This window comes from Acinonyx jubatus, chromosome B2 (genome assembly GCF_027475565.1).
Source record: "Acinonyx jubatus isolate Ajub_Pintada_27869175 chromosome B2, VMU_Ajub_asm_v1.0, whole genome shotgun sequence".
Taxonomy (NCBI): Eukaryota; Metazoa; Chordata; class Mammalia; order Carnivora; family Felidae; genus Acinonyx; species Acinonyx jubatus.
In genome coordinates, this window is record NC_069385.1 from 112,255,519 (window position 1) to 112,282,087 (window position 26,569).

At 40.1% G+C, this 26,569-nt stretch overlaps 1 protein-coding gene across 3 annotated transcripts in view; it reads left to right on the forward strand.

Annotated features, from left to right (window-relative positions):
• The window catches only part of KIF6 (kinesin family member 6), a 386,005-nt gene that overhangs the window by 126,269 nt on the left and 233,167 nt on the right, over nt 1–26,569 (forward strand). For all 3 annotated transcript variants that reach the window (XM_015069784.3, XM_027057824.2, XM_027057825.2), the window contains 3 exons: nt 6,189–6,332; nt 7,269–7,355; nt 13,415–13,518. In XM_015069784.3, the coding sequence (XP_014925270.2) occupies nt 6,189–6,332; nt 7,269–7,355; nt 13,415–13,518 (335 nt within the window). The remainder of the gene's footprint in view (nt 1–6,188; nt 6,333–7,268; nt 7,356–13,414; nt 13,519–26,569) is intronic.

The window sequence follows — 26,569 nt, forward strand, 5'->3', positions numbered from 1 at the left end:
TGGACTATATTCAAAGTGCTTTATTTCAAAGAAATATACCTAGTTGTTTCAGTTGGTAGCACTGTTGGCTTTAATTCCCATTATGCCCATCTGTTCATACAAAATTATATTCATTAGTTGAATCAGAATTTCCACCAATTGTTACCACTCAACGAAAACATTCTGCCCCTAATCCTCTCTTCATTTTAGCACAACCTCTGTAAGCTGCTACTTGTCATTAGAACTATTTCTCTCCCCACATCTCTCCTCTTCAGAATTCTTGTAACATCAGCGTCATGTGAGTGGTCTTGGTGGCTCTGTGCATTTGGTTTCCTGTATAACGAATTTATGTACTTAAACATTTACAAGGAGCAAGAGCATGCTGAGGACTGTGCCAGGCACTGGAGCATAGTGCCAAGCAAAGTAGAAACGGTCCTTGCCCCAGAGGTCTCATGGGCTGGTGCAGGGAGATGTGCGTGGAATAAATAGTCATTGAATACTTGGTTTTAGTCCAGGTGAGTTGTGCAGAAAAAGGCCAAGGGGTGAGGAAAGCTTGTAATGGGGGATCGGATTTCAACTGAGAAAGGTGGAGGGAATGAAAGTTCTTTCAGGGCTGATATTAAGCAAAGATTCAAAGAACGAGTAGGAGGGAACCAGGCAGGGCTGGGGTTAGTGTATGTCAGGCAGTGGGAACTTGGAGTCCGTTAGTCCTTTGCTCCAGTACAGGGGCTCGATTGACCCAGAGCTACAGTGACATTCACATGTCGTTGACCTTTGGCTTTCAGAATGTAAATAATCTGTTTCATATTCACCTGATGCGTCACTCCAGCTGTTAACTGCTTACACTGATCCACAAGTGTCTTCGTGGAGGTTATAGCATAAGACAAGGGAGAGAGAAAAAGGGGAAGGTTAGCCTGAGAGTGAAGAGGGACACAAATGTAGGAAACTGGAGTATGTGGACATAGATGTGTGAAGTTGAATAAATCTAGGAGTTGCGGCTAGAGAAGAATAGGTGGGTAGTAGAGAAATTTTGGAATTTCACACAGAAAGAGATAAGTGAGAGAGATCCAAGGAGTACAGGGGAATAGGAATAATAAAAAGAGGCAGGCAGATACCATTAATGAAATAACAGAACTTTTGTACACAGGTTTTCTTTGTTGGACTTGATTATGGGGCTAATGAGACTGGACGTGTAACACAATTTAGTTTAACTCACTTCATTCATTCATTCACTCATTCATTCAACAAATTATGATTAAGTGTCCGTGAAGTGCTACAAGTTATGTTAGGCAATGGGGATAAATGCATGGGTGAGAAGATAGTCTATGCTATCGTGTTATCCAGTGAAGGAGCAAAGCAAATAAACAGATCCTTACAGGGTGCCTGGATGGCTCAGTCGGTTGAGTGTCTGACTCTTAATTTTGGCTTAGGTCATGATCCCAGGGTTGTGGGATAAAGCCCCACAGTTGGGCTCTGCGCTGGTTCCACAGTGGAACCTGCTTGAGATTCTCTCTTTCTCTTTCTGTCTCTGTCTCTGTCTCTCTCTCTCTCTCTCTCCCTGTGCCCCTCCCCCATGCACGTGTGCGCACTCTCATTCTTTCAAAAAAAAAATCCTTACATATAGTCAGATAAATCCTCTATTAGAAATTCAGGTAAATGTTTGTAATTAATTACATCTTCTCCATCTTATTTTATATATATCTATATCTATATATATGGAGATGTCCTCAGACAATTCGGTAACCTCTCTTACATTTATTATCCCACACTACTTATAGAAATTCCATGAAGAACCGTCACTGCCCTTCTGGCCACAATTATGGACCTTACACCTGCTCGCAGGGCACAACCTCTCTGAGTTGAATGCACCTTATTGTGCTCATAAGTAAATAAATTTCTGTTTGTCAGAACATTGTTGGTTTTGGAAATTTCCTTGTGTATGCAGTCCTCTTTCCAAAAAGTCTCCTCGAAAACATTTTAAGCCACAATAACAGGGTACATCTTGGCCCTAGAAATTAAGTCTGTGGAAGAGAAGGAAGGGGATATACGTATTTGTTCTAACCATAAGCCTCACCAAGTGCCCCTGGTGTGACCCTCGGTCTCTATCAGCCCAAACATCAAGTGAGAAACCACTGGGAACAGAGTGTTTGCTCTCTGCCTCTACAGAAATCAGAATCAGGGTCACCTTCAGGCAGTTACCCCCCATAAGTGGGACTTCCCCAGAGTTTTCGTTTCCATTTGGCTTCCACTAAATGTGTGTGTTCAGGAGGAAAACTAATGGTGCCAGTGCCAGTTGTAACCGCTCCAAATCATTGTCAGTTTTCAGAGGCTAATTTTCCATGTGCTTCTTAGCTCTTTAAAGGAAAATCTCTTTAACTCATTAAATAGCAATCTGAGTTATTGATTTTAGGCATAGTTTCAAGATAGTTGGAGATACTGTTAAATATAATGTGAGTTTCCACTCTTTGTTGCTTAAAGAATGCCTTCAGGAACATATTGCTGTATTTGTACATGAAATCCCAATGGAAGTAGACACTAAAAAAAAAAAAAAAAAAGAATCCAGGTTGTATACCACCTCCTTACCCTGTGCCATGTGGATCGTTTGGTTCCTGTTGAATTCAGAGAGCCCAAAGCTGCCCCACAAAGAATAATCTACCTTTGTCTCTCTCCCAAGTACCAGCCATTTCTGGGTCACTCTGAAGATCTGTATCTGCTCCAAGGGGTCTGGGCTTGTTATGGTATCCCCAAACTCCTTTAGAGCTGAGAAGATCCCTCTTGGAGAGAAATGGTCCAGAACTGGATTTATATGGCTGTAGCAAGTGTCCAAAGGGATCATAAAGAACATAGCCTGGACACCCCTGCAAACACGGGGTACTTTTTGTTTTACTGTTCCAGAAACTATCTCTATGCATCTTTAAAACATTTTTGTGAGATAGGCAGGCATTCTAATCCCACTTTTACAAGTGAGGAAATAGAGACTAATAAAGGTAAGAGATTCGCCTAAAATCACACAAGTGTGCAGCTGGTTTCTACCTCTGTGTCCTGGGTTCTTTCTTTTATTATGCACTGCTTTCATTTCCCCCATTTTTAAAGACGATGCTTTCCAATCCGTAATCCCATTTTGAATTTTAATTATTCTCTTGAGCAATTTTAGAGCCCTTTCTGGAAAGGACATTGGGATTGCCTCTATAACACTCATTGCAGGAGTAGCATCCAGGGGCCCATCCCAGCTCTAGGAGTAGACCTTGACTAGTGTAGGCTAGGTGGGACCTTGGCTAGAGTGATTGGTTCAGGGATGGGCCCGTGACCCATGTTTGTCCCTAGGAAAGCTCAGAATGTATGTTTAATAATTAGAGAAGTTTATCACATCAGTTATAAATAAGAGCATTGGTCAGCCATCTGGTGGCCATGAAGAGAGGCAGACTTCTATAACATAGAAGGTAGAGCAGATACTGGTGAAAACTAAGTCCTCGGTGGTAGCACTGCCCTTTCCTTAAAACTTTCCTATTGCACATGGGCCAGTACATCTCCCTTAGGATTAAATCCAGTTTGTACATTTTCTGTCATTGCAACCAAAAGCAAGTTAAAAACTCCATTTACCTGAATACCAACAGGAAATTTAATAAGCGTATTCTCTTTCATATCATCTAATTTTCATCAAGCTGTTGAATAGAAGAAATATTATTTCCTGAAACAGGAAAAAAATAGTGACACTTGTTTTATGAAAGAATTTCAAAGTACTTCCAATACTGTTAGATACTTAATTATGATTCATAATTAATAATGCCACCCTCTCCACACATCCGTCCCACCAACCCCTCCCTGTTTGGTCTGGTGTTTGATATTTGGGCCTGCCTTGCTTGTTATAGATATTTCATTTGTCCTCTTGGCTCTGAGGCTTTGGAGTTCTGCTCAGTGTCCCCTGCTGCCTACTGTCTTGCCACTCAGATTTGGGTCTGCCATGTTCCCCACTTCCTTTCCAATTATATCAAAACTCAGTTCTGCCAAATCTCGTTGCATACTATTGACCCTCGCACTGTCTTCCTAGGTGAAGCTAATTAGTCTACTCATTTATTTGTTCATTTATTTCACGTAAATGCGTCAAGTGCATGTTGTATTAGTCAGATTTCTTAGTTGTGAACTGGAAAACCCACTGTAGCTAATTTAAGCAGTGTAGACTTTATTAAACATAAAGAGTCTCAAGAAGATTTGAGAGCTGGACTTGGATACTATCCAGCTAGGAGCAGAGCAAACAGGAGACACATCCAACCACGCCACTGAACTGCTCTGCAAAACATTACCATTACCCCAGTTGGCACTCAGGGCATTAAGTCCTGGATTCCAGAAAGTTCCTGCAGCTGCCTCAAAGAAACCAGATGCCTTTGCCACCACATTGTCCTACAAATCTGATCTTCCTCCTGTGGCCACCACCTCTCATGACTCACCTCCCAGTTCCACACTAGGGTGTCCTTTTGATGGAGCTAGGTCTCTTGTGGAAAGTTGAGTCGTAAGAGAGACTAGGTCCTTTTTTTTTTTTTTTCCAAGTTTATTTATTTATCTTGAGAGAAATAGAGACAGCATGCATGGGGAAGGGGCAGAGTGAGAGAGGGAGAGAGAATCCCAAGCAGACTCTGTGCTGCCAGTGCAGAGCCTGATGTAGGGCTTGAGTCCATAAAACCATGAGATCATGACCTGAGCAGAAACCAAGAGCTGGACTCTTTAACCAAGTGCGTTACCCAGGCGCCCCAGGCTGCTCACTTCTAATGGAAGGTGTGTGGCCATCAGCTCAGACTAAAGGCAGGGAGAGGAGGCCATGTGGAGGTTTGAAACAAAAGGATAAGATGTGAAGGCCTCGTTTCTGAGAGTGGAGAAGTAATTATTGAGAGGAATATCACAGGATACCTGGTTTGCAGTAAAATGTGTGGTCAGCAAAATAAAGCCAGATCCAGTGGTCGTTTGTGTTTTTGCTCCAAACAGCCCTCAAAAACAATCTTGTTTTGTAAACCAAGGGAGTATAAGAGGTTCTGTTGGTGGGAATTACACACCTGAGAGCGGGGAGGATCAGAACAGTGACAGGTGTTGGCAGAAGTATTTTTGAGAGTCAGGGCCTGGTGATGCCCTTCAAGTCACATCTGTGCGTGACCTATTCCTGATGCTTGGGATGGGCATCTAGCACTGGGTTCGTCTTTCCAGGAAAACCCCGAACCCCTGGTGGCTTCCTTTGGGAACCCCCACAGCAGCCTTTCATCCAGCTAGTTCCTTCTCATTAAGTACCTAACACACTTGCGAAAAGTAAGATGAATGAGACTCAGAACCAACATAAACTTCCCCCATCACTTACAATGGTAGCAAACACATATAGAGCACTTCTTATAAGTGGGGTACTTCTTAAAGCAGTTTGTACATTTTAACTCTAAATCATGCCAGCTTCCTATGAGGGAGATACTATCTTTTGTTTTATAGTTGAGGAGATTGAGGCAGAGATGTTGAGCGACCTGTCCTAGTAAGGCTAGGATGTCAGACCTGAACAATGTAGCACCCGATTCTCAGGTCTCTACCACTAACCCCTGCCGTCTCATAGTTCTTATATACTGTTCTGCCTCTTCTACCTTGAAGATGGGTCATATCAATCGATTTTGGTAGGATTTAAAAAATCTGGCATGATCTACTCTTCAGGCTTTTTTAAAAAAATATTTATTTAGTTTTTGAGAAAGAGTGAGAGAGCACGAGCAGGAGAGGGGCAGAGAGATAGGGAAAGAGAGAATCCCAAACAACCTTTGCACTATCAGCGTGCAGAGTCTGACACTGGGCTTGATCTCATGGAACCGTGAGATCTTGACCTGAGCTGGAATCAGGAGTCAGACGCTTAACCAACTGAGCCACCCAGGTGCCCCTACTCTTGAGTTTTTATATAAATTTTCCAATGGCTGAAAACAGGATAATAACATACCCTGTTCTGTACCAAGTTATATCATCTGTCCAAAAATTACAGCATTCACGGTGGCATGTTTTTGCTAAGTTTACTTCCCTCTGCTTCCACCATTATTATACCAAATATTGTAAAGATATTTATTCTGAGCCCAAGTTTTAGATGTCACCCTGCATTGTTGTGATTTCTGTTTGTATTTTCACTGTAGTTGCGGCTTAGTTGACTGTCAAATGTGCATTTTCTGCTAATCTAATGCCATTATTTTTCTACTGTGCCACAGGTGATCATTGCTCTTTCAGAAAAACACCGTTCCCACATTCCCTACAGGAACTCCATGATGACCAGTGTCCTAAGAGACAGTCTGGGAGGGAACTGCATGACGACCATGATTGCAACTCTCTCTTTAGAGAAAAGGAATATCGACGTATGTTGGTTCCTTCTGGGGATCTCAGTCTGAGTTTCTGTTGCTAGTTTATGAGATGGAGTTGAAGGTCCTGGGTGGGTTTCCATCTTTTCAACTGCTTTCAGACGCAAATACCCTGCAGAGTTTACAGCTTTGGTTTGTTTGCCGGCATTTTAATCATCCCCTTTGAGAATGGACTTCACACAGTGCAGGATGGTGGGAAGAAGACTCATACACGGGTTTTGGGAAGCCCGCTGGTGGGTTAGTAATGTTGGCTGGAAGACACGAGAGAAGAGACTCATTAGCTTCTGTTCCGTTTTGCTCCTGAATACTGAGATACCTTGGAAGCACCTCCAAGAGGTGTCCCTGGACGTGTCGCTGAGCGCATTGCACAGGCCGTTTTGTCAGGGGCTGGCTTCTGACTGGCTTTCCTGGGTTGCTTTAGAGTCAGCTTGGCGTTTTACGCATTTCAGTTGAATGCCCGAGATCTAGACTTTTCTGCCAAAGAGGAAAGCAGGAAGTGGCAGGGTGTCTTTCAAAACAAGGCCAAGCCCTGAGTGCATTCTAAGATGCCTTGAAAAGCCTCTCTTTTTGGTCTGTTACAAATGTTTATTTTATAGTCTTTCATGTTTGTGAATTATAATAGTACCTGCTATGATTATGATTTGTATATGTAGTTTTCTGGTTGAATAGATCAATAGTTGAAAAAAACATACCAGTCACCACTCAGGACCTCACGATCTCCCACATTGATCATGTTATTAAGCCAAAATAAAATTTTTATTAAAGTTTTTATTAAAATAATGTTCTAAAGCAAAGCTTCCTAATTTGGAAGACTGATTCCTCATTGTGTTTTATACACATCACTCTTTAGGTGTGCGTCTTTCTTCTGTGAACAAAAATTAAGTTTTATCTCTCAAAGTCATAACATTTTAAGGAGTTATTTTGCTTCCTTAGGAGTCTATATCTACCTGCAGATTTGCACAACGAGTGGCTCTCATAAAGAATGAAGCTGTTCTCAATGAAGAAATCGATCCCAGATTGGTAAGCCACTTTTAACTTACTATGTTAAAAAAAAAGAAAAAAGTATATCATAGATGAGCAAAACTAGAGGAGCACGTCCTCTGTTCCAGGCAGTGTTCTAAGTGTTGGAACTGTATTAATTTACTTAATTCTGATGACAACCTTACAAGTAGATGTTAACTCCATCCCCACTTGACGGATGACAAAACTGAGGCACAGAAATGGTAAATAATTTGTGTAGAGTCACAGCGCCATAAGCGGCGGAGCCAGGATTCAGGTGCAGATGTTCTGACTCAAGGACCTGCCACCTGCAGTCCCATCAGTCTGCTCCCAAGATGTGCAGTGAGTCCCGAGGATGTGTATGATGCAGTCACATCCACTTATATTTACATGCAGCTGGTGGCCTTTCAGAAAACATCAGTTTAACTTTCTAGAGATGATAATAATAGGCCATCTTTTATAAAAGCTAACAGAGAAGAAGTTCTAATGGTTATTAAGTAGAACCATATTTTGCATAACTGTCCTGTTATTTAGAGATTTAAAAAAAAAATTCATCATGGGTCTGGTCCGTGGAAAAATAGCCAAGCTTCTAGTTTTATAGCAATGAGTCCTGCTTTATCAAAGTGCTTTTTTAAAGCAAAAATATTTGCAAGTTACATGACTCAGATCCTCATTTTAAATGCAGATGTTTTCTCTTTATTTTGTTAGTCTTCTCTGAACGAAATACAACATGGAATCAACTTATGCCAACATTGAAGATGTTGAAATAGAATATTTCAGTTTTGTACATTCCCAAATTAAGATTATATTACTTTTCAAATCACTCAGCTCTTAAAATTTTCTCTAGAACAGAAGCTGGCATAAGCTTAGCAGGATGCGTTATAAAAAGATGGTGAAATCTTACCAACAGCGCCTCATTTACAAATTTCTCAAATTCTAAAAAAAAAAAAAAAAAAAAAAAGAAAGCCCTTCTCAAATTCACTGTTACCCATATTAATTATTTCCTTTGGGTTGTGCACCCTGTCTCCCCTGAAGTCATTGCATTAAAGTGTAGAGGTAAAGAGGTAACAGGAATAATGAGGTTATTTGTTTTACTCTCCTCCCCTCAGGAACTTAAGCTGCCCTGATGGAAATCTCCTCTGGAGAAACCAAACGGGTGAGGTAGGGTCTCTTTCTAGCACAGGCCCTGGTGAAACAACAGCATAACACAAGACCCCCCCCCCTCCCCCCCCCCCCCCCCCCCCCCGCTGAAAGAAGGAGTCAGAATTCAAAGGCATGAGTCAAGTGAAATGGAACTTGTAGGATGAATTCTTCTACCATCCCTCCTTCTCCAGCAAGCAGCCCGGTAGCATCACTGAGCAGCGTGAGAAAGACAGGAATGAGCTATTAGCCCAAAGACAAAAATTAGTGCATAATTGAAGGAAAATAAACACATTAGACACTAGAGGGTCTTTTTCTTTAAGTTTTTAAAAAACAGAGACTTTTCTTTGAAGGAACTTGAAGAATGTGAAAAAAAAGATGAACATTATCATGTGTTTGATGTAGGGCATGTGAGAAGCTTAACGAAAAGAGAAACCCGAATCAAAGCTGATAGCTGATAATTGAACAAATGTTGAGGTCTTCCTGATGCAGAATTAATCTGGTAATTGACAAGTATTATCTCCTGGCCTCTTTAATGGCTTCTAGAACTGACATTACTGTTCATTACTTTATGTACAGAGCTTTTCTGAAGCACAAGTGACAATTACAAATTTGTCCTCAAAACCACCTAAAACACAACTTGGATGGGATTTCCAATATCTTACTGTCAAAATCCAATGGCACACAGGAAGCCAGCCCTCTGAGAGCAGGATCATCAAGGATTTGACTTGCTTTCTTTACAAGTATTAATACCTCAGGGAGACAATATGATAAAAGAATTGTAAGCAGGCCAGAGTCTGTGGTGACTGGGCATGGCCCCAAATCTTCTAAGGAAGGCTCTCATTCCAAAGTTTCTACACTAATTTGATGCGAGATGTGACTGTACTAATCTCAAAATCATGAAAAGTTGGCTTAGTTTTGAGATTTCTGTTCAGTAACAGAAGATAATTTGGTTGTTAGATTTGACTTTGAAAGCCTTAGCAGATGTAGAAAATATGGCATCAATATTAATTTAGTGGAGCAGGAGGTGGGGGGAGGGGAGGTTCGAATACAAATGAATGACTCACATAGTTCCTGTCTAAGGATTTTCACTCTGCAGAGCTTGATGATTCCAAGCATGTTTTTGAAAAGGAGCAAACAACCAAAACCCACTCAATCCTGTGCATTTAAATGAAATTCCAGGAGCACTGATGTGTTCAAAATACTCAGTCACCATGTTCTTTGGAACATCAGGTCTAGTTGATGTGGCAGAGATCATCTGAAACCCACCTATATAAAATTCGACAGGCACGTTTGACATATATGTCTGAAGTTGAATGAAGTAAATAAGGGGATTCTCCAGGGCCCAGAAACAAAGTTGAGGCTGCAGTTGTCCTGGAGTAGAAGAGGTGAAGGGGATTGTAAGAAAAGCATCAGAGTTGAAGCCCTGGAACCTTGGAAGACAGATGATGAACCCGTGACACCCTGTCTGCTTCCCAACATGAAACGAGTGAAAAGGTGAACCAGAAAGGGGAAAAAAAATCTGTCCACTGACATCGGGAGATGCTAGTGAAGCTTGTCTGCCTTAGCCTGAACTTTAGGTGGAGCAAAATATGGTTTCTCTGAAAATTTGAAATCCTAATGCTCTGCTACACATGGGTTTGAAGTTCAAATTTACAAACTCCCTTGGTCTGGTAGACCCCAAGCCAAGAAGTCAGATAAATGAGTGAGAAAAATAAATCCAAAACAGTAGAAAGACAGAAATAAAAGTGTGGAAATGAGTGAAAACAAAACCCAAAGCGGAGATACAGTGGAGAAGAGCAACAAACCCCAGAAGTTGATTTTTAATCTAATAATAAAATGAACAAATCTCTGGAAAGATTAATGAAGAAAAGAATAAAGAAGGCAGAAATTGATACAATATTTGCAATGAAAAGAGGACTTACCTATAGGCACAGTAGATATCTTAAAATAATAATAAAAGTATTTTGAGTGACTTTATGGCTGTAAATTTGGAAACAAACAAACTAGACAATGTCCTACAAAAATATCACACTGAAACTAATGTAAGAAGCATTAAAAAAGCATGAATAGATGTATGACTAATGACTAGATTCAATAATAACAAAGCTACCAAAAGGAGAGAAAGAAAAACAGAAAAAGAGAAAGAAGAAGGAGAGAAGTGATGGAGGAAGGGAGAAAAAAAGACAGGAAGGAAAGAAGGATGGACCAGACTCGATGTTTTTTTAAGTTGGTTGAATACTGAAGGAAGAGTATAAATTGAATTCAGCCTGCTAATTTTTGTTTTAGGGAATTTGCATTACGACCATATATTATTAATATGATATATGGTGTCATGAGCTAGTTGGGTTTATTTTGGGAATTTAAAGGTAATCTATCATTAGAAAACATGTTAATGTATAGTAAAAGAATAAGAGCCATGGGAAAAATAAACACCAAATTTCAGGTAATGGGAACAGGGAATTCATTTAGGGAAGGCTATACAGAGACTTGGGCTTCAAAAGAGTAATGTTTTATTTCTTAAGCTAAGTAGTAGGTATATAGGTATTTACTTAAGCTAACTAGTGGATTTATAAGGTATACTTTATGTCTTTTTGTACATTGGAAGTAGTTCATACGGAAAAAAAAGTCACATGAATTAAGGTGACTTATCACATTCACAGTTTAAAAGAGAAAAATTATATTATCACATTACTAGATGCAGAAAAAGTATTTGATAACACTAAACATTCATCCATAGTTTGAAAAGACTCGTCAAACTATGAATGTCAGTGAACATCCTTCAAGTGATTAAGGGTATCAACCAAAAGCTAGAGCAAACATTTTAAAGGTGAAATGTTAGAAGGAATAAGATCAGAATATCGGAAGCATTATACTTGGAAGTCCTAGCTAGGACAGAGACATTAAAAAAATAATAATAATAGTTGATGAGGATTTGAAAAGAAGAAAACATCTGTCATTGCTTACAGATAATTTAATTGCTTATATAGAACATCTAAGAATATTTAATGATTAATAGAAACAAAACAGTGTTCAGAAAATTATGTGGCACATAATTCATACATAAAAATTGTCTTCCTATAAATCAAAGCCAACAATTAGAATATGTAATATTATAAAAATTTCATTTACAGCAGCAACAAAAACTTGAAAATTCTAGGAAAAAAACTCTAATTAAACATATTTATAGAAAACGTGATACATCTTTATTAAAAGGAACCGGTGGAAGGCCATACTATATTCATGGATGAGAGGATTCAGCATGACTAATTTGATAAGTCTTACCAAATTACTCCTTTAATCGAATTTATTTCTGGCTAAAAATTGAGGAGGACCTTTGGGGAAATTTTATAAGCTGCATCTCAAACTTATACGAAAGTACAAATGACCAAGAATAGCCACGTCTGTTTTGGAAAGGAATAAAATGAAAGTGGCTTGTTCTATCTAGCTGCCAAAGTTTCCTAAGATATAATCATTAAAATAGCGTGGTATTGCCGCACATATAGTCAAGTACATAAATGCTTTTAACCAATGGCCCAGAAAAGGACACATTTATATGTAGAAATATGTTATGTAACAAAATTATAATAGCAAATCTTGCATGGTTAGCTGCTGTATAAAAAATAAAATTAGATCCATATCTCATACTTTATCCAAAATAAAAGCCCAAATGTGAAAAGCAAAGCTTTAAAACTTTTATAAGAATATATAGGAAAATATTCCTATGGTTTAAGGTAGAAAATAGATTTTGTTTACGAAGACACAAAACTACAACTCATAATGGAAGAAGTCGATAATGAAATCATACTGAAATTTAAAACTTTCACTTAACACAAAGAACACCACAAAATGGCATAGATTGGGAGAAATCATATACCTTACATAAAACTAATAATGGATTCATATATAAAGCAGCCTGCATAAGGCTTTCCATAAGGCTTTCCTTTTTCCATAAGGAAAAAAAAACACAATTCAGTGGAAACAAACAAGAATATAAATAAATGATTTACAGAAGAGGAAACCAAACAGCCGATATACATATGCAGAGATGACCAACCTCCCTAGTAATCAGAAAATGCATATTTGAACTAAACAAGGTGCCATTTTACATCTTCCAGACCGGCAAAATTAAAGCGTCTGTCAGTACTCCATAAGCAGTGAAGTAAATGTGGGCAAACAGGAACTGTATATCATGGATGAAGAATCTAAGTTTATACAACTACTCTGAAGACCAACTTAGCAAGGCATACTGAAGGGGAGGGAGATGCACAGACTCTCCAACCATGCAGTTTTGTTTCTAAGTGCACACATCAGAGGCACTCACATATGTGCCCAAGGAGGTGTTCATAGTGTTGATAGCCACATTGTTTATAAAAGCAAAAGTAAAAATCCTAAATGTCCATCCGCAGGAGACAGAGATAAATTGTGACATAGTCCTTTACTGAAGCAGTATATGCCCATGAAAATTAATGAACTAGAGCTACATGTAGCAGTATAAATAATCTCAAAAAAAGAAGTTACCATTCCATGCAGTATGGTAACATTTACATAAGGTTTAAAGCATGGAAAACGATACCATATATGACTTACAGTGCCATCCATAGGTATAGATGGAGGAAACATATGAAAACATGCAGGGAGATGCTCTCCACTATATATAGTACAGCGATCACTCCGGGAAGGACAGAAAAGGAATAGGAATTAGGAGCTCCGGTTACATAAGTAATGTTTTATTTGTTAAAATAAATTCTAGAACTATTTTGACAAAATGTTGAGATTTAACAAAGCTGGGTGGTAGGGCCAGGGGTGGCTTTCCGATCATTCTCCGTATGTTTTTGTGTCCTTAAAATAATTCGTAATTTGCAAAGATGTATGTTCTCTGTCACCAAGTTCCCTTTAATGAGGAGGTGACATTGATCCTCCCACCTTGCCGTTTGTAGATGATTATACGCCTACAAAAAGAAGTTCAGGAGCTGAAGGATGAACTGGCCATTGTCACTGGGGAGCAGAGGACAGAGGCGCTCACAGATGCAGAGCTCCTTGAGTAAGCCTGCAGACCTTTTTCTTTTTCTTTAACAGTGAAAGTTTGTGTTAACTTCTTTGTTGGCCCTAACGTTATGAATTCACCTCAGAGCACGAAGGTCTCCTGGGACAGTCTGAAATTGCATTAAGGCGCCAGTTAAGAGTGGCGGCTTTCCATGAAAAGCTGGATAAGGCTGGCAGTGTTTTTGCCGCCTCAGCTTTGAGGAAGTAAAGAACAGAGCATAGAAAGGATGGGAATATCCTTCTCATGCCAGCTGAAGAGAAGGGCTTGTGTAATAGTCGTGCAATTAAAAACATATACACCAACCCCTCATATGCTGTGGCTCTCAGATCTGAAAGGAATTCAAGAAATGTCCTTTGTATTAAAAAGCATCTTGTTGCAAGCACCAATTTATCCCATGCCAAGGTAGGCTCTCTCCTTTAATAAATAGATGGCCCATATATTATAGTTCAAATACTAGAAATGGGAATGAAAGCAGGTATTCAGGGCTTTATACAGCATGGCATCTGTCAGTGGCACAGTGTGGCTCTCATTCTCTCTCTGATCATGAGCCACAGTGGTGGACTTTCTTGTTGTTTCTGTGCAACTTATAAAGCATCTGTGGAGTGATAATAGTGGGCTGGACTTAGAAGGCAGTGATATTCTCTATTTCCAAAGGAGAAATAGAGATACACAAGATTTTTCTAAGGGCTTACAATCATTTCATCTAACCCTCTCTCAACAGAGAAAATGGTAAGTAATAGAGTTGATGAAAATATTTTCTTTAAACTACTTCCTGGTTGTGCGAAAGGTAGGTCTAAACATTGAGAAGCCTTAAGCAAGCTTTTTTTTTTTTTAGAGCTTATTTATTTATTTTTGAGAGAGAGGGAGAGCGTGCACGAGTAGGGGAGCAGCAGAGACAGAGGGACACAGGATCCCAAGCAGGCTCCTCGCCATCAGCGCAGAATTCAGTGTGGGGCTCACACTCAGGAACCGTGAGATCATGACCTGAGCTGAGATCAAGAGTTGTACACTTAACTGACTGGGCCACCCAAGTGTCCCAAAGAAGCTTTCTGCTACAATCAAAGTTTCACTCTTCTAGGATAGCATCTAGAACACTCTGTTTAATAATAGGAGAGGCTCCTAAGGCTTTCCTTGTAAATTTGCTCTGTGGCATATATGCAATTAATGCCACAGTGATATCTAATGATATCTTAGATGCTGAGAAAACCAAGTTGAGAATTCCCTCACTATGATGCTCCCTTCCCCTCAAAGAGAGGAATTACCAATTATTATCTTTGAAGATGCCTCTGCAGAATTTTGATCTTTAAGTCAGGGTTCAGCCAAGAAAAGAAAAACATTCTACACCTCTCAACAGAAGGAATTTACCATGTGAAATTTGTTGCACGGGAGGTGGCATTGCAGGAAATACGCAGCACCCCAGACATTAGGAGCAGCAGGAACCCTGACATCCTGGGATTGAAGGGATGATGGTAGAAGCTTATGTTACCAAAGTCTGAGACTAGAGCTGACCAGCCAGAGCTAACCCATAGTGATGCTGCCCCATGTAAACTGGGCCACCAAAGAGCCACAGGTGCTATCAGAGACAGCATTCTGGCAGGGAGTCCTGGCTTCTCTCTCACACCACTTCCAGTCTTCTACCTGCACGTCCCACTGGCTGAACTTGCCCGGAAACCAGAAACGTGCCCAGAATTTGCCCAGAAACCATGCTCTCCCTGTTGGGAGAGTCAGAGAATGTAGTTTCCTGTGATGCAGGGTAAAAGAGGGGAAAAGTAGAAATCGGATCCAAGAGCAAGAAGGCAAATGGCCAGTACGTGAAATAAGTACCAGAGTTTTCGCTAAGTCCGGCACATCCCAAATGTTGTTCAGGAGGCTCAGTTTAAGGATAAGATTTTGCATGTGGTGGTTTTAAGATGTCCGCTCCCTCCACTGCACCGAGTCTGAGGAATTGTAGAACTGAAACATCTGAATCTGTAGCCACACCCAAAAATAAGATGGAAACGTCTCAGGGGACTAGAGGCTTCAAGGAGTTCCAGGTAGATTGAAAGGTGGGGTTTAGATGGGTAAGAGGAAAGGGTAGACCAAGACTGGGCGCTGCACCGTAAAAGCTACAAGGCTTGACATGGTGGCGCCCTGGAGCAGGAGAGGGCTGGGAGCAGCCTGCGAAGATTTGGCAGAGCCATGGTAGTGAGTGCAGTCTGTCTTGTGAACCCCTGCGCGCTCCTTCTTCTCTGCTCCACCCAGTGTTTAGGTCAGCGTTTAGGATGGAGAAATAGGGAAAGGCCCCAGGTAGCTGATGATATCCAGGACAAACTGGGGACCAGAGAAGCCCTGAAGGCCAGCCGCTGTCCTCGGCTCTGCCCAAGCCCTGTTCCCACTGAGAACAGTAAGGAGCATGGAGCATGAGCCCCCACAGCCGCTCGGCCCTCTTCCAGGACCACCTGCCCAGGGCTGAGAGTCTAGGAAAGATGAGTTCACAGTTGGGAACAACCAGAAACATGAGGACTGCCGACTTAGAGAAAGACCAGGACAAGGAGCCTTTACAGCTTGGAGGCTTCAGAACTAAATGTTATAAGAAGAGTGATTTAATATCTTTAGAGATGTACAAGACAGCATTATATCCACGAAACAACAGGACCTTTATTTTTATAAAACAGACTGAAGGAGATCTGAAAAATGAAGAAATGTAATTGTTGCCATTAAGAGCTTAATGGATGGCTCAGTGGCAGAATGAAAAAACAGAGGGGCAAATTAGTCAGCTAGGAAGATCAAGGCTAAGGAATTCTTCCAGAATAAAAGATGAAAGGAGAAAGGGAGAGACATTTAAAAGAAAGGAATCATAGAGATTAGCTCTAGATTTACTAATGTCTAACAAATAGAAGTTTATAAAGGAGAAATAGAGATAAGGCAGAGGAGCCAATGGTTAAAGAAATATCTAAGGATTTTTTAGAACTAAAAAAAAAAAAAAAAAGACTTCAGAATGAGAGGGTTACCATGTGCTAAGCTGTATAAGAATGTAAAAAATTTTAGAACCCCAAAATATAAAAGAATCCCAAAAATTATCAGAGAAGAAAAATGTTATTAACAATCAAGAATCTGATTTAGAGCAGACTTTTCATCAACCTCTCTGGAAACAGGAACCTATAGTACTGAAAAACAAAACAGAAGAAAACAAAATAGAAAACAGGACTTTGAATGGAGATTTCTGTATCTGGCCAAATTAGCATGCAAATGCACACGTGAAACAAAGGCATTTTTCAGACATAGAAACTTTGAGACAGTTAACCACCCTAGTCCTTCTCTAAAAGAGACTACGACAAGGCTATATTTCACGAAAAGAAAAATGCTGTAAAGTGTGAAAAATAATAACGAACAGATTATTTCTTTATGATACTTATTACTGTATTAAATTTACATTATATCTTTTACCAACTTGCCACTTCCCACATACACAGATGTTTCTGGTTAAAAGTTATTGACAGAAGTCCAATTTGTCATTCGTAGGAGTTTCGGGGGGTCTACTGGAGGGAAATAAATTTGTGACAACCAATTTAAGATACCGATGGACTCTTAGAGTGTAGTTGGTGTCTTTTGAGCCACAGATAACAAGTGTATACATGTTAGTTGGAACAGATTGTATATAAGACAGTATGTAGGGTTGCCATTAGTTTTTCTGGGCACTTGGTTCATTCATTCATTCATTCATTCATTCATTCATTCAACATGTAGTCTTCATCTAGTATTTACAAAACTCTGCCCTAGGCCTTCAGAGAAGAACAAAAGATGAACGAAACCTACATTCAGCTCTCCAGGGGTTCACAATGTAGTGGCAATGACAGACATAAGCACAAGTAATCACAATGCAAAATGTAAGTGTTATGAGAAGATAAAAATAAAACATGAGATTGCAGAGATAGTAATGATTAATTATGAGCTCAGGAATCATGTAAAATTAGTTCCTGTCGGGGCGCCTGGGTGGCGCAGTCGGTTAAGCGTCCGACTTCAGCCAGGTCACGATCTCGCGGTCCGTGAGTTCGAGCCCCGCATCAGGCTCTGGGCTGATGGCTCAGAGCCTGGAGCCTGTTTCAGATTCTGTGTCTCCCTCTCTCTCTGCCCCTCCCCCGTTCATGCTCTGTCTCTCTCTGTCCCAAAAATAAATAAATGTTGAAAAAAAAAATTAAAAAAAAAAAAAAATTAGTTCCTGTGCCGGTAAGTAAACTTCAGCAGCTCCCAGTGAAATTACTTCTCTGCTGCCAAGTTAAGTATACTATATCGCACTACATCTTATTCATGATTTCTGATCAGCACAGAGGGAGAACGAATGCAAAATGTCACACCCACCCTGCCAAAACAAAGCACAGGGTTTCCCAAAATCCAGTATCTTGGGTGCTTGTTCATACTGACAGTGAGGATTATTCAGATAATGTGGGGTTTTGTTATGGTTTTTGTTATTTTGTTGTTACGGTTATGTTTTGCCATAATTAGCTAGAGTGAATATTGGCACAACTTAAAATTCATCAGATTTAAGAGTTCTTTATCCTCTTAAAGTAAAAGAGAGAAATTAAAATGTGCCTCCACTCTGGCACTGCTGTGTAATATCATGAGTCTGTGCTTTGTCTCCGGGGGCCCCTGGACATTTATTCAGGACTGTGAGTCAGATTCAGTCTCTCATTGTGCCAGGGCTCCCTGGATGGTCAAGGGGTGGGGGGTGGGGGGAGATAGTGGTGTTGGAGACAGGAAGAGTCCCATAGCTTGGCAGGACAGAATGGCAGAAATGCAGTGGTTTTGGCCTATTTCTCTGTCTTGCTGATTCCTGGCTTTATGCTGACTGGAATGGCATAAGGACATTCCTATCAGGGATTTTGTGAAGGATGTCAGAAAGCAGATATTTAATAGATAATGTATTCTGTATTCACTGTTATGTACAGTGGACAGTTTGGTGATGTCTGTTAATATCTGGCCCTATCAAATTTTTTTTGAACGATTTCCTAACATGTCATTTCTTAATGTAAATATTTGTTGCACTGACTTGGATGCTTCAACTGAAGAGGGTTGCAGATGTCAGCCTCCAGTTATTGTGATATTTTTAGTTTACATCTTTTTTTTTGCCTGTGTAAATTTGAAAAGAGACAGCTGGATGAAGGCTGTATAGCCAAGTTAATGTTTATACAGAACTTCTTGGGTGAAGATTTGATTCTGATTGATTCTCTAAACACATACCTCTTTCTTTCTGTGGTTAAAATTTAGAAAAGAAAAGAAAAAAAGCCTGTAGATCTCTGGCTAAGATGGAAGTATTCTATCCTGGCCCAAGTCTAAATGAGTAAAATATTTTCTGCATAGCAACACTTTACTTCTGAGATGGAATTGAATTGGATCTCATGGGCTCAAGCTTGCCCAGAGTAAACTTCCAAACATCTGGATCCCTTTCTTTTTTCTGTTTTCCCCTCAGCCTTATTGAGACATAATTGACATAGAACATTGTGTGAGTTTAAGGTGTACAATGTGCTGAGTTAATATATGTATATATTGTGAAATGATTACCACTATAAAGTTAGTTAACACATCTATTACCTCACATACTTGTGTGTGTGTGTGTGTGTGTGCGTGTGTGTGTGTGTGTGTGTTGAGAGCTTTAAGATCTACTCTCAGAAACTTCCAAGTATACAGTACGGTATTGTTAACTATAATCACCATGCTATAGATTAGATCCTCAGAACTTATTCATCTTATAATTGGAGGTATGTGCCCTTTGACCAACATCTTCCTCGTTTCCCCCACCCCCCAGCCCCTGGCAAATGACCAGTCTATGCTCTGTTTCTTTGAGTCCAACTTTTTATTTTCCACACACAAGTGACTTCATATAGTATTTGTCTTCCCCTGGTTTATTTCTCTTAATTATTTTTTGCAAGTTACTTAATCCTTCATCCCAATGTATTGAGCACCTACTAGATGCTAATCATTTTAATACGTGCTTTTGGGTATTCAGAAATATAGGACATGGAAGATTATTCTAAGGAGTGCCAGTTTTATTGGGAACATAACATGTATACAAAAATGTATACAAAATGTATAAAAAAAAAACTGTGTACACGTTTATACACACACATGTGCATATAAAACCAGGAACAAGATAGCATATCAGTGGAAGGAGTAAATGAACACTGAGAATTGTAAAACCTTAATTATGATTCTAATTCTACTCATATTCAGTTTTTAATGGCTCTCTAGACTTGGGTTTCGTCATGTATAAAGTGAGAGAATTGTACTAAATGCTATCTGGGCACTCTTTCAGCTCCCTGTTTTTAAATCTAATATCAGCTTATTACACATGGTTTAATATGGTTTTTACTCATTATCTATGATAATGAAAATCTGAATCATGGAGGAATTCAGAAATAGAAGTCACTGCAGATATCACCATCCAGTAAGCTAAGTAAGCCATAAAAGATGTTAAGAGGAAGGCGTCTAGGGGCACCTGGGTGGGTCAGTTGGTTAGGCCTCCAACTTCAGCTCAGGTCATGATCTCATGGTTCGTGAGTTCAAGCCCCTCATCAGGCTCTCTGCTGTCAGCACAGAACCTGCTTCAGATCCTCTGCCTCCCTCTCTCTCTCCCCCTACCCCCTCTCAAAACTATAAATAAACATTAAAAAAAAAAAGGTACCACTCTAAGATAAAGATGAGAGGCCACATAAACGAAGGTGCCGAGAAGGAAAGAACACACTGTGTATGTGCTGGGGGACGGGGGGAGGGGCAAGAGACCAGTGTGGAGGCTTGCACGTAAGAGGCACCAACTAGTGAGGATCTAGGTTAAAACTGGCCTGGCAGGAGCCTGGCGTCGTCTTGGAAGAATTGAAGAATAGGATTAGACAGATAAACAGTGACCTCATGGTGGGTTATGAATACCATATGTAGAGGAGCTACTCTTTTGTTTTAGTTAGTGGTGACTAGGAAACATTGTGCTTTGAGAGTATTGCAGTTCATTCATTTATAATGTTTATTGTGCTCGTCTTTGTGCTAGGCACTGTTCTAAGAGCTAGAGATACAGAAATGAACAAAACAAAGTCCTTGCCCTTATGGAGCTTACATTCTAGTGGGGAGAGAGCTAATACACAAGACAAATAACTAAAATACAGAGCATTTCAGAGAGCAGAAAGTACAAAGAGAAAAAATAAAACAGGAGTTGCAGTTTGAATAGGATGACCATGGAAGAATTTATATGATGAAGACTTTTTTATGGTTACTACCATGATAGCAATGAATAGAATGAGCAGGAGCGAGAGATCAGGATGATATTACCATCCAGCTTGGAGTGATGATGAGAAAGAAGTCTCCAGGAATGCTTTCTCCAGTGAAAGCAGAAGAAGAGACAGATGTGAGACACTTAGTTGAGGAAGAATCAATAGAAGTGATGGCTACTAATATTAAAGATAAAGAAGGGAGGATGGTAAAAGTTCAGGACTTAAGATGGATTATCAGAGGTTAGGAAAAGAAGCTGGTGGAGGGTAGGAAATGTTCAGTTCTTGACATGATGAAGGAATACACAATGTACAGGTTGTATTCTGGAACTTTAAAGAAGATTGAGGCTGAAGATTTAAATTCTGGAGCGATTGGCATTGAGTTGACCTAATACTGAAGTCAAGTCTGTAAGCCAGCTCAGAAATTCTCTGATCTGATTTGAAATAGGTGATAATTGGGATCACCAAGACCACACCTCCCTACAATCAAAGTTACCGTAGGCAGCTTGCCATCTGAATTTACCTATTTACTTGGCCACATCATCCTCATTCCTTCCTTCATGTCTGTTTATATATAATTAAATATTCCATTCATTGGTTATTTTCCAGTGAGGAAAAAAAAAATCCCTTCCTGTATGACACACAGGGTTAATAGTAAGCAGTGTAGAAAGATTAAAAGACATTAAAGGATAACAAGGAAATATTATGAACAACTTATAACAATGTATTTACTAACATAGATAAATCTGACAAATTTTTGAAAGGGTTCAGACTTCTAAAGAGAAATCGAGAAACTGAATAGTCCTGTATCTACATAAGAAAATGAATTTGCAATAAAAACCTTCCAACCAAGAAAACTCAAGTCCCAGATAGCATCACTGCAAATTCTGCCAGACATTTAAGGAATAAATAATACCAATTCTACCCAAAAATTTCCAGAAAACAGAGGAGGGAGCAATTCCCAACTCATTTTACAAGGCCAGTGTTGCCCTAATATCAAAAACAGACAAATATATTTACAAGACAAGAAAACTAGAAACCAACATCCCCTATGAATAAAAATATTTAATAAAATATTTGCAAATTGAGTCCACCAAACATTAAAAAAATAATAAATCATGACCAAGTAGGGATTATTCCAGGAATGCAAGACTGTTTAACATTAAAAAATCGATGTAATTCACCATATCAACAAACTAAAAACAACACCAACCACAAATATTTGATCATCTCAATTGATGCAGGCAAGCATTGGACAAAATTCGACATCTACTCATGGTGAAAACTCTCCAACCAATAATATGGACAAAGTATTTGATCAGATTTATATCAGAAGATACACAGATGCCAAATAAGGACGTGAAAGGTCAACATCATTAGTCATTAGAGAAGCCAAATTAAAACCTTAGTGTAGTGATACTATAGAGTTATTAGAGTAGCTTTAGAAAAGTAACAATAAGAAGTGCTGGTAAAGGTGAGACACCGAAACTCTCATACGTTGCTGGTGGGGAAGTTATATGGAGCCCCCACTTTGGAAAAACAGTTTTAGCAATTTCTGATGACATTGAACATAATACTTACCATAAACTTCAGGAATCCCATTACTAGGAATTTATCTATGAGACATGAAAACATGTCTCCACATAAAGGCTTCTGCGTGAATATTTATAGCAGCTTTCCTGAAAATCTCCCAGAACTGGAAACAACCTAACCCAGGAAGGGGCTGAGCAAATGGTTGTACAGCCATACAATTGAATCCTACCCAGCAATAAAAATGGAGTGAACTATTGATACATTCAACGGCTTGGATAAATCTCAAACACGTTTACGCTAAGTAACAACAGAAGCCAGATACAGAAGGCTACATACTATATGATTCTATTTATGTGACATTCTGTAAAAGGCAAAAGTATAGTAAGAGAAATCAGATTAGTGGTTGCCAAGGTTGCTGGTGGGGGGAGGAATTGATTACAGAGGAGGAAGAGGGAATTGTTTAGGGCAATTGAAATATTCCATACCTTGATTTTAGTGGTGGTTACAAAACTGTACATAGTTGTTTAAAAAAAATGCATAGTACTACACATCTAGAAAAGGTGCATTAAAAATTTTACTATCTGTAAATTTAACCTCAACTAACCTGACCTTTAAAGAACTTGAAAAATCTATATGACAAAAAGATAATATAAAATTTGAGGACCACTCATTCAATACAGCAAAGCAAAGGAAAACAAAACTGTACGGTGAGGAATTTTCCTGTAGGTAAAATTTTGCTGTAGTTTGTTTAATAATAGAAACTTATCTTTGACTACAAGCCCCCAGAGCACCCAGACATGTCTTTTTTACAATTAATTACTGCCTGCACAAGTTGAAGAGAACTTCCTGTTTCCTGCTCTGCACCAAACCTGCATACAGACCTGCATCTGTCCCCACCTCCTCCTTCCTTCCTGTCACAGTCATGTGTCCCGCCTTCTGTCTAAAGCTGGCCTGACCAACTGTACTCCCAGTCCCAATCCCTTCTGCCATCTCAGGAACCCTCCTTCCTTCTTGTCGCAGTCATGTGTCCCGCCTCCTGTCTAGAGCTGACCTCACCAATTGTGCTCCCAGTCCCAATCCCTTCTGCCATCTCAGGAACCTCAATTATCTTTTTTTTTTTTAATCTTCCAGTTTTTCCCATATTTAAAAACAACAACAACAACAACAACACGCACTCTTGGCCCAACCTCCCCCTCTACCTACTATTCCTTTTCTTTAAGCTCAACTACTCCAAGATGTAGCTTTCACTTGTGGTCTCCATTCCCTTCCATCCTCCTTGACACACTCAGATTACTCTGAACTGTCACTAAGTTATTGATGACCTACGTATAGATATATGTAATGGGTCTCTTTCAGTCCTCACCTTTCTTGACCTCTCAGCAGCATTCACCATTATTAACTGTCTTCTCACTGAATCATCCTCCTCTTGGGTCCTTCTCCTCTCCTGATTGCTCCTCAGCTTCCCAGACAGAGATTATCCTCCTTTTGTGGGGACATCCATCAAGGGGCTGTCCCAGGACCCCTCTTTCTCTTTTTACTTTATACTTCTCCTGGGTGATCTCATCAACACCCACACCCACGCTGATGACTCAGATTTATGTTGCTAGCCCACATGTATTCTACTCTGAATGCCGTGCTTACTGATCTCACGGCCTACCTGCCAGCTCTCTCTGAACTCAACATGCCCCCAAATGAGCTCTTGTCCCTCTTTCTCCAGACCTGGTCTCTGCCACCATACCCCATCCGTCAGTGTCACTCTGAGCCCCGTGGTTTCCCTGGCTAGAAATTTGGAAGTTACCCATGGCTCTAGTTTCTTCTCACCCCCAGATCCAACCCATTTGGAAGTCTTGTTGACTCTGTCTTCAAAACATGTTCTGGATCAGACCACCTGGCACCACCACCAAACCTCTGTCACCTTCTTTTCACCACTCAAATGGTGTCATAATAGATCTTCCTGAGTGCACTTTGCTCTCTTTTTCTGTGCAGCCAGAATTTTTTTTTTAAAGTGCTGTTGTTATCATTTTACTCTTCTTAAAACTCTTTGGTGACTTCTGACTTCCCTTGTTCTTGGGAAGAGACCAGATTTCCTTCCTACAACCTTGGAGGTGTCTGCCCGATCTGACCCCTTTCCTGACCCTTTACTGTGTTGTCAGCCACATTTCACCTTCCTTTCCCCCCTTGCCCCTGTGCTTCAACAACACTGGCCTTCCAGTTCCTTAAATGTTTCGTTGTGTCTCTCACTGTGAAGCCTTCACACATGCAGTTGCTTCTGCTTTCTGACTAGGATGGTGTGTGCGTGGGTGGGGACACACACACACACACACACACACACACACCTTGTTTTATCTGTTCTACTCCTTCAAACCTCAGTTTAAATTGTTCCTCTTCAGTTGATCTTTAATCCCAACTAAATCATGACAGGTTTTCATCTTTTTTGTACTCTTCCTTCAGAACTTTTATCTCTGTTTATAATGGTGTTCTTGCGGTATTGTTTGGTTGTTACTCGTATCTTCCGCCACACTGAAAGGCCTTCGAGGGCAGGAGCTATGTCTGCTTTCAGTGAATGTGCACAACACCTTTATTTGTGTCATTTTGTGGCACATAATCAAAGAATGTGCAGGAATATTAATCCAGCAAAGAGTAAGCATGAACTACATTAAAACACCAGCAGGAGGGGGGCTCAGTTGGTTAAGTGTCTGACTCTTGATTTCAGCTCAGGTCATGATCTCATGGTTCGTGAGATCAAACCCCACTTCTGCACTGACAGTGTAGAGCCTGCTTGGAATTCTCTCTCTCCGTCTCTTTCTGCTTTCTCCCAATCTCTCTCCCTCTCTCTCTCAAAAATAAATTAAACATTAAGGAAGGAAGGGAGGGAGGGAGGAAGGAAGGAAGGAAGGAAGGAAGGAAGGAAGGAAGGAACCAACCCAGCAGGGAAAACTCGAGAGAGGTATGTGACCAGTTCACGAGCATGTAATCACACACTTTGAGATACTGAGCTACTGAAATCCGTCCATGAAGGCAGGTGTCAACCTCAGCAAATGACACCGAGTTTGGTCCACATTTCACCAAGTAGGAAATGGTCCCCACAGTGACTGGGGCACTGGCCTGGGCAGCCTCTACCCCTGCTCCTTAGCAGTCCCCAGATTTCGCTCACTGTGCAAACTGCTCCTGGGGTAAACACCGCTACGATTCCAGACTGAAAACAGGTGGGAAAGCTGGCGGCTGTGCTGGAGTTGACCCTCAGGCCCTTCATCCATGTGCCAGTAGAGACTAGGTCTTCACTTCCTATCCTTGGGGTTGTCTACACTCTATTTGGACTTATTTGGAAATTTTTATCTGATGGGATTGCTTTTTTTATTCTTTGTAAAGTTAAATCATTTAAGACTAAATATAGTTTAAAATCAAACACATTGTGTTTTCAGACTCACAAACACAGCATTTGTTTCAAAGGGACATATCTGTACTAATAAAAGCTTTATTGATGTCTAAGCTCTACTTAAATGCAAATAAATACACCCGAAGGAAGAGTGTAAAATCCCCATTTTCCCACCAAAGACATCTCACTTTGAAGTAATTTGTACTTTTATTCATTCTTTCTGGTGAACAAACACTGATTGAGTGCTGATGATACCACATCAGTGCTGGGTTAGGACCTGGGGGGCTGGCAGTGGGGAGCGAGGGGCAGATGTCCAGACATACATGCTTATTGGTGGTGCCGAACCGCTGTCAGAGACAGGGTGAGGGATTTTTGTAAAGGGCAGGGGAAGAGGGAGGAAAGAATTTATAGAGGAAGTGACATACAGAAAACCCATCAGTGCTTTCATCCTCTTGAAGTAAGCATTTCAAGGTGACTTCAGGAGAAGTCATTTCTACCATAGTTAACTCGAAGTTCAAATTTTTTTTATTAGACTAGTCTAATAAAAGTTTAATTGGGTTCAGTTCCTCAATATGTTTGAACTGGATTAGAACCATAAAACAGATTTCACTTTCAGATACAGTGGCTCTCTTGAACCTAAAATTTGATAACTTGTTCCTAAAAGTATGGGATAGAATAATTAAGATCAAGACCATCTCACATAATTTGAGATCTACCATCACCATGATTGTAAGTCCTGTTCTGTACCCTCAGACTGTTTCAGAAATGAGCTGAAGCAAACAAATACATAAACCCCTACAACATTTGAGTTAATATAGTTCTAGCAAGAATTAGATACCAAACCAGTATTTTAGGGGGAGTCTCTTGTCAGTACTTAACTCTGGATACTTCATCCTTTTTATATTCA